The sequence below is a fragment of the Panthera tigris genome, chromosome B3, assembly GCF_018350195.1.
Source record: "Panthera tigris isolate Pti1 chromosome B3, P.tigris_Pti1_mat1.1, whole genome shotgun sequence".
In the NCBI taxonomy this organism is placed as follows: Eukaryota; Metazoa; Chordata; class Mammalia; order Carnivora; family Felidae; genus Panthera; species Panthera tigris.
Genome location: NC_056665.1, coordinates 119,165,043 through 119,180,683, shown reverse-complemented (window position 1 = coordinate 119,180,683; position 15,641 = coordinate 119,165,043). Strand labels below are relative to the sequence as shown.

The 15,641-nt window shown below is 40.2% G+C and overlaps 1 protein-coding gene across 3 annotated transcripts in view; it reads right to left on the bottom strand.

Annotated features, from left to right (window-relative positions):
* Positions 1–15,641, bottom strand: part of YLPM1 (YLP motif containing 1) — a 74,980-nt gene that overhangs the window by 36,512 nt on the left and 22,827 nt on the right. For all 3 annotated transcript variants that reach the window (XM_042990131.1, XM_042990133.1, XM_042990132.1), the window contains exons 5-6: positions 6,001–8,121; positions 3,272–3,392 (exon numbers count right to left, since the gene is read on the bottom strand). In XM_042990131.1, the coding sequence (XP_042846065.1) occupies positions 3,272–3,392; positions 6,001–8,121 (2,242 nt within the window). The remainder of the gene's footprint in view (positions 1–3,271; positions 3,393–6,000; positions 8,122–15,641) is intronic.

Below are 15,641 nucleotides of genomic sequence, written 5' to 3'. Positions count from 1 at the left end.
GAGAGAAACAGTGTGAATAGGAGAGGGGCAGAGAGAAAGGGGCACATAGAATCTGAAGCAGGATCCAGGCTCTGTGCTGACAGCTCAGAGCCCAACGTGAGGCTCGAACTCACGAACCACAAGATCATGACCTGAGCCAAAGTTGGATGACTAACAGACTGAGCCACCCAGGAGCCCCTTTATACAACTATTTTAGAGAGCCATTAGCTATATTCCAGGAATCATTAAAAATGTCCTTATTCTGTAACTGAAATATCCTACTTTGGGATTTTGGGGATCTTAAAATTTAAGAAGTTATCTATGGGACCCGGGGTGGCTCAGTTGGTTAAGCATCTGACTTTGGCTCAGGTCATAATCTCATAGGTCGTAAGTTTGAGCCCCGCGTCAGACTCTGTGTTGACAGTTCAAAGCCCAGAGCCTGCTTCAGATTCTATGTCTCCCCCCCCACTCTCTCTCTGCCCCTCCCTAGCTCACGCTCTGTCTATCTCTCTCAAAAATAAATGAACATGAAATTTTTTTTTTTAAAATAAGTTACTTAGAGTAAGAACTTGATACAAAGACGTTCACTGAAGTTATATTAATAATAAGACTGAAGGATTAGAAGCAAATGTCCAACAGAAGTAGAATAGTTTTAATAAATTATGCATCAAAAGTAATAAAGTATGTAGGAATATGAAAAATGTTTTTGATTTGTTAAGTGAATAAGGCAGAAATGTGGAACTATAATCTAGAGTTTCAACTATTTGCTAAGAGATACAAAGATAAAAGACACAGTTCCTATTATTAGGAGCTCTGTTTAGAAGGAAAGACAGACAAGGTAACAGACAAAATACAACAGGATAATGGCTATGACAGAAGCTTGTACAAGATGTTACAGGGGTACATGTGAAGGCAACCCATCTTACCCAAGGGGAAGAGAAGATACAAAGCTGACTTCTAAAAAACAAACAAGAATTAACTAGTTGGAGAAGAGGATAAGAGAAAGAAAAGAAACTGTAGGTTTAGAGAACAACATGTACGTGCAAAGGCATAGGGAAGTTAAGAGTCTGGCACACTCGCACAGTTGTAAGAAGCTCCACGTGGAAGGAAGGCAGAGTGGAAGGGAGGAGAAGAGCAAGTAATGGTAGGCAGAGGTCAAGCCAGCTCAGGAGAAACATAAAGGGTCATGCAAAAGACTTTAGATTTGATCACGTAAGCAGCGGGGAATACAGCATTCTGAAGCGAGGGTGCACGCAACATGGTGAGATTTATGTTTTTAAATGTCCATTTTGGGGGCGCCTGGGTGGCTCAGTCGGTTAAGCGGCTGACTTCGGCTCAGGTCATGATCTCGCGGTCCATGAGTTCGAGCCCCGCGTCGGGCTCTGTGCTGACAGCTCAGAGCCTGGAGCCTGTTTCAGATTCTGTGTCTCCCTCTCTCTGACCCTCCCCTGTTCATGCTCTGTCTCTCTCTGTCTCAAAAATAAATAAATGTTAAAAAAAATTTAAAAATAAAATAAAATAAATGTCCATTTTGGGGCGCCTGGGTGGCTCAGTCAGTTAAGCATCTGACTTCGGCTCAGGTCATGATCTCATGGTTTGTGAGTTCGAGCCCCACGTGGGGCTCTGTGCTGACAGCTCAGAGCCTGGAGCCTGCTTCAGATTCTGTGTCTCTCCCTCTCTCTGCCCCTCCCATGTTCATGCTCTGTCTCTCTGTCTCTCAATAATAAATGTTAAAAAAAAAAAAAAAAATTAAGTGTCCACTTTGGCCAGAAGTCCCATCAGTGCTGCCTAAGGTGAAGTGTAGGGGTACAAAGTGCCACTAGAGAACTTTTTGGGGTGACAGAAATTTTGTTCTTCTTTATATTTGTCAAAACTCAAACTGTAGGCTTAAAATGAGTGGGCTTAAAGTGAGTTAAGATATGTAAACTATACCTCAAAATTTGATTCAAAAATATAATAAAATAATCACTCTAGCAGAATGGAGAATGGATCAGAGGAGAATGAGATGGAGAGATGAATTGGGATGTTTCTGAAATAATCTAGGCAAGAACTGATGAAGGACAAAACTGAGGTTGTGGGGAAGTGGAGGACAGTATATTTGAACAATATTAAGAAGGTAGTAAAATCAATCAAAAGAATGACTGGATACGGAAGGGCAGGACACAGTAAACAGTTAAGGCTGACTTTTAGGTTTCCAGTTTGGGTGAGTAGGTGATGGTGAGGAGAAAGAACAAGGTTAATGGAAAATGATACTGAGGTCCATTTTGAATATGCCGAGTTTGACAGGAGACACATCCGGAGACAAACGCTGGAGGCAGACAGATGCACACACAAGTCAGGAGATATGATATGGGGAGGCAACATCATGGTGGTCATTGGTGACAACTATGTAATCTGTTTTGTGTTAGACTATGTGTTATGATGAAAGGGCACACTGAAAAGTGAAGAGTTAATTTCATGAAATGATTTGGGTTTTCCCTCTCATTGTGTTGTTATAAGGTTATTTGCATGACAACATTTTTAAAGGTCATCACTGGCTTAAAGGTAAAATAACAAACAACAACAACAATGAACACAAAACAAAGGGAGAACCTGATCACACAAACCTTTCACAGAACTCTACTGCCTGAACTAGATCATGATGTTTGATCCCTTCCCTAGCTGAGGAACCAGTAGCCCAAGGCAGTGGGGAGACACTGAGGCTCAAAGGAGGCGGGCTCATAAGGGGCCTCTGCACTGCCCAGATAAAAAACAGGACCATTTCAACAAAAGAGATTATTAGGAAAATTCTACACTTGTGTGAACATGAAGCCATGTAGCTCAGGTGTGCTTGGTGTATTTATCAAAACCTAGGGGGAAAAAGTGGCTGTCACACTTTTGACCACATTTAAAAGATTTTCAAAGGCCAATTACCATTAGCTTTTTACTTTTCCCAAATTTACATTAAAAAAATTTTTTTTAACGTTTATTCATTTTTGAGAGACACAGAGAGACAGAGTATGAGTGGGGCGGGGGGTGGGGGGGCGCGGCAGAGAGGGAGACACAGAATCCAAAGCAGGCTCCAGGCTCTGAGCTGTCAGCACAGAGCCTGACATGCGGCTCGAACTCACTGACCATGAAATCCTGACCCAAGCTGAAGTCGGACACTTAACTGACTGAGCCACCCAGGCACCGCAAATTTACATTTTTTATAGAGGAAATTTATACCTATTACAATGGGAAAAAAATCAAACAACATACAAACATACAAAGTAGGAATCATTTCATTTCCCGAGCACACGTTTTTCCATACCGGGTACATTCCAGGCCTTGAAGATGCATTCTGCAACCTCGAGTCCTGGGGTGGCAGATGGTCAGGCATCTGTGGCTCAGACCCAAAGTCTTTCATCTTCTGAAGCTGTTCTTTCTGTTCCCTGTGAACAAATAAAATTGCCATTGTACATTAAGGCATGTTTACTCCAGACCCAGTGACTACAACTGATATCAAAGACAAAGAGACCTTAAGAACCCTGTTCCAAAACCCTCTATGGTGCCCCCAGGGCATCTCCAGGGTAACACTCTCTTGCCTTTATGTAGCTAACTGACTAGTCTTCTACAACCTATAAATGACTATAAATTACTAAACCTATTCAAGGACAGGTTCCACAACCTGCCTCATTAGTCTATTCTAAAATAGCATCTACTGGTCACCTTTTTCTTTCATTGAACAAAAAGTTCTCTCACTATTTTCCTTGTTCAATACTCTCTCGCTAGATGAGAGGTTGCAAACTGGTGGTCAAATATGGCCTACAAAGTTTCTTGTTTGTTTTTTTTTTTAATTGGCTTTCCCATCAGTTTTTAAAATCTGAATTAGCTGCCGTTATTTACGAAGCAAAATATTTCACATATAAATTCAAATTGTAAAGAGATTTGGTAACAATGGGTCTATGTCCCCACATGCCAACAATCAGCTGACTGGAGTAATGGCCGTCCACTTCAGATGAAGCGGGTTGCTATAGTCCTCACCACACTCGGTAGAGTTACCCTGGCGCACTTTCACTCATTATAGTTACCTGTCTGGTTCTTGTGGGCACTTTAGTTTATGGCCCAGTGAGAGCTAATGTCAGTCTATACCTTTAAAAACAACACTTCATATTCCTAAAAAGGATTCATGGAACTCTTCATGCTTTTCTTGAATTCTCTGGTCCAATTCCTTCCTTCTTTTTTTTTTTTTTTTTTTTTTTTGAGTTTTCCTTACAATGCCCACCATAAACAGGTGTACATCTACTACAACCTCTTTAGACTTTTTACAATTTTCTTCCTACACTGGATGTAGTGCCCCAAATGGACACAAACTAAGGGTCAAAAAAGTTTATTTTCTACCTCATGTAAATGACTTCACACCAATACAACATAGCTTACTTGTATTCAACTATGACAATTCTTATCCATCACTTCATATATTTTAGTTATGCTTATGTTGCCTAGAAAGAGCTTAAAAAAAGGATGATGAAGAAGAAGCACCTTTTATCAAAAGGTTTTCTATACAAAGTAATAACGATGAAAAGGAAATTTTAAAAAGAAAAGGAAAGAAAACTTGGCAGTTTGGGAACACTAACCAGCTTGGTGTTCTCCATAAACAGAACAGATTTTAGAGCTGGACAGACTGGGTTCAAATTCTGCGTTTGCCACTGATTAGCCAAGTGGACTTAACCTCTCTGAGCTTTAGTGTCATCTGTGAAGTAGGGTATGTCTACTTATCATTGCAGGCCTTTGAGATAAAAGGATCTGAGACCGGAAGACTGAGACAATGTAGGCTAAATTATTAGCACAGTGCCCAGCACATGGTGGGTGTTAAGTTAAAGGCGTCTGTAATTTGAAAGTGAATGGTGTGGTAACTAAACGCTCTCTATCATGCTTTCCACATCTTCTTCATGAGTAATCTGGAAAAGTAAAATCTCTCAGAGCATATCTTCTATAGACAGAAATCTGTTGTGTTGCCTGAGGCACCGGATCTTCCATCTTTACCTACAGGGATTTTTCCTCATTGTACTTTTCTAGTCATAAAGCTTCAGTTATAGTTTCAATCGGTACAATCCACATAGACCAGAATTGAAAAATGAAGGAAACACAATACACTGGAGTATGTCAAAACCTAACCATTAATTTATTTTCTCAAAACATTGCTCATTCCTAAGAACTTACTCAAAAAGCTTACAATCTATCAATGACTGCTAAATTCTTATCTCAGGACATAGTTGGTTTAGGGATTGAATGAACATACACAAAGTATTCAGTATTCAGTACAGTTCCTGGCACACAGTAAGCATGCAATGTTTCTTCTTCTTCTTCTTCTTTTTTTTTTTTTTTAATTGTTACTCCCTGGGAAGCATTAGATACTTATACATAGGTGATTTTAAATCAAGAAATCCAAATTTTATTCTCCATTTCACAAAGAAAATATTTGATTATGTAGAAATAAGTAACATCCTCAAGTAGAGATATCTGCTTTTAGTTATAAGGAAAAGATAAAACACCCCAGAAAGAAAGTATCAGCAGTTAGCCAAATCTGAGGACGCTTTCAGGTAAACCATTCTGAGCTTCAACAGAGGAAAAACCTTACAGCACTTTCCAAAGTCTTATCAAAGATAAGTGAATATGAAGTCTTTAAGATCTAATACCAAAGAACAAAATGCCTCCTGGGGAAAAAAAAGGATGTTACATATGAGCTCTGTGAAATCCAGAGCACTGGAGAGTTGAAGTTTGACACTGAAACATGTACAGGCATGATATGTCAGCAACACATCTATAAAAGCCAAGAATGGCTATCAAACTTTCACATTTCAGGACATAAGCTTACAATTAACACAGTTCCAAAATACATTTCCTAACCCTAAAGCAGCACTGAATGGCCAGAAATATAAATTAAAATTTACAAGAACTTGAAGCAAAACGATTCCATTCACATACATCGCATCACTTTAAAAAAGAGCAGTCTGAATGCGGTTTTGACTAAAAGAAAATCTTAAGTAGTCAACTTACCGAAGCATTTTCAGTTCTTGTGCAGCTTTCAAAATGATTTCGTGCTGCCTCTGACTGAGAACCATTACCCCTCCAAGGCCTTGGTCAGAGTCTAAGTTTGTATCCGACCCCATCATTTCAGAAGAATGATGTGAGGAGGGCATATGTTCCGCCATGGGGGAATGTCTATCCACATCAGATGGGTACCATCTGTCTGACAACCGTTCTCTTTCCCAGTCCATTCTGTCAGGGATATAATCTCGCTTTTCCCGCCATGTATCTCCTCTTTCTGGATACTCTCGGATCCTCAACTCACCCCTATCACGAAAATCTCGATCATACCCATGGTCTCGATTTCTTTCTTCTCTCCATCTATCATCCCGATATCTATCCAAAGGTGGAAGAGGTGGGAGGGGTGGTAAAGGTGGAAGAGATGGAATATCCCGTTCACGAAACTGTGATTCTTGTTCATCCAGTGGTCTCCCATAATCTCTGTCCCACTCATTATCCAAATTTCTATCATACATATCCATGGGTCTTCCAATCCGATCCACATCCCTGTCCAAGTCCCTGTCCATTTCCCTGTTGTAGTCCTCATCCATATCCTGATCTCTCTCCCAATCATCCCACCAAGGGCCTCGTCTATCTCCATCATGAGATCGAGATGGTGGTGCTGAGAACCTGTCCTCTCTGTTATATGGGTCTAGTGTATCATCTTGATAGTCACGTTCGCATTCTCTCCAGTATCTCTCTCTATCCCAATCATCAAGTCTTTCTCGTTCCATTGGAGCATTTCTACCATCTAATGGGAACTCTTCATGCCCTCTCTCTTCTCCATGATTCCATGGAGCTCTAGGAGGCTCATCTCGGTGATATGGATACATTTTTTCCCCACCATCTCCTGGTTCTGGTCTAAATGGACCTCTGTCACGACCAAAATCTGGTCTTCCCAGTCCCCTTTCCCTACTGCCAGGCCCTCGAGGTGGTCCCCTCTCCCTACTCCCAGCTCTTCGTGGTGGTACTCTTTCCCTACTCCCAGCCCTTCGTGGAGGTCCTCTCTCCTGACTGCCAGCCCTCCGAGGTAGTCCCCTTTCTCGGCTGCCAGCTCTACCCCGGTCCTGGCTGCCTTGCAGACCACCTGGCATTTTCTCCCGACTGCCTCCTGGCCTCACCAACCCTCTGTCCCGGCTGCCTTCTCCTCTGCTCATCTTCTCTCGACTGTCTTCTCGTCTACCCATCATCTTATCACGAAAGTCTTCTTGCTTGACCAACCCTGGGCCACGGCTGATTGCCTGACCTCGACCTCTATTTACTAGTCCTTTATCCCGTGTGTCTTCCATTCTGCTTTGCCCAGGACCTCTGTAAGATGAGCTGCTGCCTCGATTGCCTTCTAACCTAGTATCTCTGTTATCTGGCCGAGGCAGCCCTTTATCTTGGTTGTTTTCTGAATGGGGCAGACCAATACCCAAAGGCTTAAAATCATTATCTGCAGTTAATGATGATGATGTTGTCACTGCTGCTCCTCCCTCCATCCCCCCTGGTTTTGAGGGAAAAGTAGATTGAGTAGGTACAGGTTTATTTGCAAGGGGTACAGGCTGAGTAACAGCTTGGGCTTTGTCCATTTGAGTCTCCATACTTTGAGAATTCTGGTCCCAATTAGAAGGCTCTATGGGCCCTTCCGAGACTTCGCTTTTAGGTGGCTCTTGTTGAGAGTCGCTTAGATTCTCATTTGACTGAGCCGCCTTGGCATCCTTTATATCTGCAGCAATGGAAAATGTAGCTGACTGCATTTTAAAATTCTTCTGCTGGTTACTATTGGTGTCTGCTAATGGTTCTTTGTTTCCTGAAAGAGGTTCTGCTTGTGACTTAGGTTGCTGCTGATGTTGCTGTCCAAAAGCTGGCTTGGGGCCTTTCCACTGTGGTCCACTCTGTCGAGGACTGAGGGATGTATTGGGGGTAATATAAAACTGAGATGCTGGCCCCCGGGGAATCATTCCCCATTTGCTTTTAGTGCCCTCTGTTGGGTGACCTTCATATCTGGGTCTTGGCCCATCGGGGCGATTTCCTTCAAAACGAGGCCCTTTGGGTCTCGGTCCTTCACACCTTGACCCTAAATCCTCAAATCTTCGAGGACCATCAAATCTACAAGTAAAACAAAAGATATTACTCAAGACAGTAAAGCAGAAAAAAAAAAATTCTCCATGTAAGAATATTTAAGGCAATCTTGCCTTAGAATCTGTTTACAAAAATGACTCTTTCAGTCATTAAATAAATCCTGAGGTATCTATCTTAGAATCGGTATGCTAAAGTGGCAGTGCTCAGAAGGTCTTAGGACAGGCTTTGGAAATCATGTCAGTATTATTATCATCCACTCCAAAACAACTCCTGCAGCAAGTCACTGATACACTAAATTGTTAAAAAGCAATCATAAGTATTGTGACTTAGTAGACAGAAAAGCCCACTCATCTTAAATGGGGGAAAAAGTGCCACGGCTAACTCTGAGAGTATTTTCAGAATTAAAATATAACTAAAATCTTAGTAGGAAACAACTAACGAGATAATATAGGATGATTATAAATATTGTTGGAGCTAACATTATCACCTGGACTACTGGACAAAAATTCAAAAAGCCAGTAGCCAGCTATATCTTAAGAATGTGCCCTAATATTTTAAAGTCTGGACAGTGCCCTGACAATTTGCTACGGACCCACTCGCCCATTCAGAAAATATTTAGACATTCCTTGTCTGTCTAGCTATACTACATCTAGGGGATATACAAATAAAACGTCATCTGTGCCTCAAAGGGTTTACAATCAAGGAGAAAGAGAATCTAAGTATAAATAAATGCCCAAAGGTGCAATGACAGAAGTCTATCTGCATACAACAAGGGCAACAGAGGAGCGGATGGTCAATTCTACCAGGGTAAGGGGGGAGGGGGTGCTGTCCAATAGAGGCTTTATATAATAGATGATGCTTAAATTAAGTCTTGAAAGACAAATTCTCTGAGGCCAGGCTAACAGGGTGTATTGGAGATAAGGGAAATGGGTGGCAAGGACATCTAAGGAAGCATTATGAGGAAAGGCAGAGAAACACACACCAGCAAAGCACGTCTGGAAGTGCAAACATGGCTCAAGCAAAGAGAGTAGGAAAGCTGGGAAAGGAGTGGAAAGGTAGGGAACAAAGAGATAAGGTAAAGAGTAGGCAAGAATCGAGCTCCAGAAGACTTTGTACACTCTGTGTGGCAGGGACTACTGGTGCTCCTCTAATTGCATTCCCCCTTTTCCTAAAGTATCTGAGCTTCTTCATTCTTAGCTGGACACAAAGCTAGCGAGACTAAAGATTCTCTTTCCCAAACTCTCCTGTAGCTAAAACTTGTAGACATGTTCTGGCTGGGCTGAGAGTGAAAATGACCGACAGCTTCTTCCGGGTCATAGCCTCAAAGGGAAGAGCACATCCTCCTCTTCACCATCTCCTTTTCATTCTGGCTCTGACATGGTGGTGAAGCATCCTGGACCATGTAGATAAGGGCAATATACTAGGGGATGAGAAGTAACAAATCAGAAGGAACTTGGATTCTTGACACTGTAGAGTCATCACATAAGTGCTAAAAGAGAATAAGCCTTTAACTTATTAAAGCGTAGGACTTCGGATCTCTGTTACCACCAATGAATTAATTCGGCTGGGTAAGAAGTTAGGAATTACCTAATGAGACTTAGAGCCACTATCGATGGTCTGATTTTTAAAAGATTCCTCTAGCAGAAAAGTAGCAGATAGGTAGGAGAAGTTTACCGTAGGTTGTTTCTACAATTTGAGTAAGTTAAAGTGAAGCCTGTTCTAAGGCAGTGACTGATATGAGGATGTAGAGAAGGAGATAAAAGTGAAAGATGTGAAGAAAGGTAAAATGGATAGGACTTTCTAACAAGTGAAATTAAAATGATAATAGAAAGGGAAAAATTTAGGACAATTCCAAGTTTCCTGGCTTAGGCGACTAAATGGATGATGATGCCTTTCATGTTTTTAATGAGAAACAGAGAGTTTTTCTTTCATTTGTTTGGGAAATCAATGGAGAATGCTAAATTCAGTTTCAGGAGAATATTTATTTCCTATCCCTGTTGACATTAGGCTTTTTGCTGGTCTGGAAGTCTTAGTTTCAAAGGAAGAATGCTTCCATCAGGAAACACCACAGTAACTCCATTAAATTCAACTGGAGACTGCCACCTGGCTACTTGGGTTCTGAATAAACAGGCCAAGAAAGAAGTAACTACATTGGCTGGTAGTGATTGGTCCTGAGTTGCAAGGGGATATTGGGTCACTAGGACACAATGAGGGTACGGAGGAAAATGTCTGGAATGGAGAGCCTCTAGAACACCTCTTAGCCCTTGCATGTCCTGTGATCAAAGTCAATAGAAAACTACAATAACTCAATCCAGGCAGGACTGCCAAGAGCCCAGACCTTTCAAGAATGAAGGTTTGGGTCACTCCACTAGGCAAAAAACGAGAACCAACTGAAATGCATGCTGAGAACAAAGGGACTATGAAATGTGTAGTGGAAGAATATAGTTATAAATACCAACTATGGTTACATGATCAGTTGCAGAAAGCAGGACTGTAATTGTTACGAGTATTTCTTCCTTAATTTGATACTATATGTTTAAATACATACACATGTATTAGTTAAATGTCCTTGGTTGATCATTCTTTGTCATCTTCTAACATTAGATGTATTAATAATAGTTAATTTTATATCTCAGAATTTAATTTTTTTTAATGTTTATTTTTGAGAGAGAGAGAGAGAGAAAGAGAGAGAGAGAGAGGTGCAGCGCACAAACAGGGGAGGGGCAGAGAGAGAGAGAGGGAGACACAGTGTGAAGCAGGCTCCAGGCTCCAAGTTGTCAGTACAGAGCCTGATGAGGGGCTCGAACTCACAAACTGCAAGACCATGACTTGAGCCAAAGGTGGATGCTTAAGCAACTGAGCCACCCAGGTGCCCCTATATCTCAAAATTTCAATTACAGAGTATCAAAGAGAGAATGTGAACCAGCTAGGAGAAGAATGAAGATTTTCCCAAAGACAAAAAGATGAAAGGGACTATATATCCTTTTCTGGGAAACAGGTAAGAATCTTTTTTTTTTTTAGTTGTTCAGGGATAAATATTTCACATCAGATGAAAAAATCTCTTTGTGACCCACCCTAATCAGAAACACATAAGGGAACTCTATGAAAGGTACTATAGCCTAGCCAAGTTGACACCACACAGAGTCATCACAAGGAATGTCAATATACATAAATTGACTATAAACAGAAAGGGGACCGCCAGCAAATGGTTTTTAAATTCTGGAAGACAAAGGGCAAACATGAGTGGTAACATATGCAAGAAGAAGCTGGAGTTTAGAATGCTGGTAGAAGGAGATACAATCAAAACGGGGCTGGTCTGCCCACAGAAACCCAGGGAGAGTCAGAATTCTCAGATACCAGAGGTGCTGGGGAAGGACAGGGGTAAGACTTGGGGCTAAAAATGTGTAAATTAAAATCTATATTCAGAACCATCAACTAGACTTTCTCTGGGATGAATGTCCCTATATTCTTGAATCCGAGGGTCCTCTAACATTGGCAGTTCTCTGCCCTACCACATAAGCAAGGCCTGAATCTGTTGACTGGGCGCATCAACAGTTGATGAGCGCCTCATATGCACACAGAGCTTCCAATTAGCTTGTCAGTGTCCCCCGCTCTTAAATATAAATGGACAACCAAGGATCACTAGAAACTTGAGGAATGTCTCCAAAATGGAAGGAAGAGACCAAAGGTAAACGGGTCATAAATCTGGAGAAAAAACAGAGATAATGCAAAAGACAGAAGATAACTTTTAAAAAACCCTCAAATGATATCCTCAGAAAGATTCATAATGAGATACTGTAAACATAAATCAAGAATAAAACTTGATCAGAACCAAGAAAACTGCACAAAAATTTAAAAATTCTCCAAATAAAATGCAATAAAAAGATTAGAAGTATCTCAGAAAGTACAATCAAATGAAAAAGAGACAAATATAATCAATCCTGCAGGTCCAAAAACCTACTAATGAGGAGTTCCAGAAAAACAGAAAACAAGAAAAATAAAATTAATGAAGAAATAGAAAGATTTAAGAGTTAAAAGACTCTAATTTTCAGACAGAAAAGGTCTAGTTTAGTAAATAATCAGTATAACTATTAAAACTAAACAAACAAAAAAAACCACTGTGAAATTTTAGAATACCGGGGGGGAATAAAGTTTCTAGCAATAGGGAGACATCATCTAAAAAGGAAGAGAATCAGAACAGTATAGCACCTATATTGACTGGCAGAAGAAAATAGAATGGTGATCCTAAACTTTTGAGGAATAATTATGTTCAACTTTACTATATAGTACATAAATGGTATTAAACAGTATGGTACTGGCATACAGACAGACACATAGATCAATGGAACAGAACAGAGCGCCCCCAAATAAACCCATGTGTATATGGTCAATTAATTTATGAAAAGGAGCCGAGAATATAAAATGGAGAAAGGACAGTTTTTTCAATAAATGATACTCGGAAAAGTGAAGAGTCATGTAGAAAAGAATGCAACTACAGTGTTATCTCACACTGTACACAAAAATTAACTCAAAATGGACTAAAGACTTGAAAGTAAGGCCTGAAACCATGAAACTCCTAGGACAAAACCTAGAAAAACACCATAGGTGTAAGCTCCTTGATACAGGCCCTGGCAATGGTTTTTTGAATCTGATATCAAAAGCAAGGAGAATAAAAGCAAAAATAAACAGGTGGGATGACATCAAACTATAAAGCTTCTGCACAGCAAAGAAAACCATCAACAAAACGAAAAGGCAACCTACTGAATGGGAGAAAACACTTGCAAATCTTGTAACTGATAAGGGGCTACTGATCAAAATATATAAAGAACTCCTATAACTCTAGCAAAAATACAAATAATCTGATTTTAAAACGGGCAGAGGACCTGAATAGACATTTTCCCAAAGACAATGTACAAATGGTCAAGAGACCCATGAAAAGATACTCATCATCGCTCATCAGCCAAGAAATACAGATCAGAACCACAATATCACCCCACACCTGTGAGAATGGCTGTTTTCAAAAAGGTTAGAAATAATAAGTGTTGGCAAGGATATGGAAAAAAGAAACCTTGTATATTGTTGAGGGGAATGTAAACAGGTGCAGCCACATGGAAAGCAGTATGAAGGCTCCTCAAAAAAGTAAAAGTAGAACCCTCAGATGATCCATCAATTACGCCTCTGGATATTTATCTGAAGAAAACAAGAAAACTAACTTGAAGAGATATATGCATCCCATGTTCACTGCACATGAGTTACAATAGCCAAAATATGGCAACAACCTAAGGGTCCATCAATGGAAGAATGGATAAAAAAACTGTGGTGTGTGTATACATATGTATGTATGTGTAACACAGACACACAAACACACGAATATTATTCAGCCACAAAAAAGAATGAAATCTTGCCACTTATGACAATATGGATAAACCTCAAGGGTACTATGCTAAGTGAAATAAGTCAGACAAATACTGATTTCTCTTATACGTGGAATCTAAAAATAGATAGATAGATAGATAGATAGACAGATAAAAGCCAAACTCATAGATACAAAGAACAGATTGGTGGTTGCCAGAGGCAGGGGTGGGCATAGGAGAAATGGGTGAACTAATTTTGTTTTTAGTTTAAATAAATTAAAACATTTTAAATGCTTGACTTTAAATTCTATACCCAAATTATAATCAAGTGTGAGGTTAGAATAAAAACATTTCAGGGGCGCCTGGGTGGCTCAGTCGGTTAAGCGTCTGACTTCGGCTCAGGTCATGATCTCACGGTCTGTGAGTTCGAGCCCCGCGTCGGGCTCTGTGCTGACGGCTCAGAGCCTGGAGCCTGCTTCCGATTCTGTGTCTCCCTCTCTCTCTGACCCTCCGCTGTTCATGCTCTGTCTCTCTCTGTCTCAAAAATAAATAAACATTAAAAAAAAAATTAAAAAAAAAAAACAAAAAAACAAAAAACATTTCAGACACACAAGACTCAGACAATTTGACTCCAAACCACAATTTCTTACTAAGTTACCTGAGCATGCACTCTGGCAAAAAGAGGCACTAAACCACAAACAGGAAGCCATGACATTCAGTAAACAGTGAATCCAATCCAGGAGGGTAATCAAGGGAAATGCTGGAGTAACAGCCATATGGCAGATCTTGAAAGCAACCAAGCAGCCAACCCAGCCAGGTGAAAAGCAAGAAGATGCATAAATATGGGAGAGAGATCACCTCAAGAGAAAAAGAGATGGTGCTTTTGGGAGTAGGGTTGGAGAATTATTTTAAAGATTTTTCAAGAAGACAATTGGAAATTCTAGAAAAGTCATTACACTAAAGGAAATATAATTATAACACACTGCTTATCTCTACAGTGGACATTGTTTGCTTATCTAAAAACAGTGACACGTATTAGACATACGGGGTTAGAGTAGTGGAAGAAGCAAATCTGTTAGAACTGGGAGTAAATATGTAACGTTTAAAATGTGGAAGTTCAAGAAAGCAGCAGCATATTTTTTAGTGATAGGAAGGTAACTACCAAAAGAAACAGCTAAAGAATGAAAAGATGTCATTAGAAAACACATCTAGGGTGGCTTGGGGCAGTGGCTGCCTGTTTTTCTTGATTTCTGAAAACTATGTATGTACAACTTTGATAAAAATGTAAAATGAATTTAAGTGACACAGAGAGATTAGCCCTAACTGGGAGAAAGAAGAGCTTCTTCTGAGACTAGAAGAAGAAAGATGAGAATAATAAGGTAAGGTAAACACAAGGGTGGGAAGTGAGTTTCACTGGGCCTGAAAATCTTGATTTCCTCTGGGAGGCAGGAATCTAAATTAAAGATATAAAGGGAAAGAAAAATGTTTGTGGAGACAAGAGTCCAGATGGTCTCTGCACAGCAGTGAAGGCTTGGCACAGCTACTGTTGGGCACAGGGACAGGAGCTGACTAGAGACTTATCAGAGGACACACCACGATACTAAAGAGGGAGACCACTTATTTACTTATTTAGCTATATATGATACTGTTTCAGGGCTTGTGAGGGTTTCATTCCATTTCTTGAAGTGCAATTTATTAATTCAAAGTGCCTGGAAAAACACCTTAGATCATTAAAGTTGTGTAAAACCATCTGCTTTGGATTCAATTCAGCAATGATCCGTTCATGGAAGTGCTAAGAGGAGACTATTCTCCACAAGGTAGAGTCAGTAAGAACCCTTGTCAACTCGTTACCTAATATTATAATCAAATTTTGAATATAAACAAACTGCCTTCCTAACCAATTTGTGAATGCCTTGAGAATTTCATCCATAACTGAGACATTCCAGCATAAGTAACAGTTACTGAACATCTGTCAGGTACTATGTTAGTGCTGGAAATAAATGGATACTTAACTCAAGGAGTTCATAGTCCAAGGGAAGAGTGAGACAGGTAAACCAACAATTTGATTTACTTAAAACTTAGAACATAACTTGATAAAATGGAACATGATGGCTGGCCTTGTTTACAGAGGTATCCCCTTTGTCTGACTCACCAAAGGATTTCAACACATAATTACTGAAGTGCTCCCTGCAC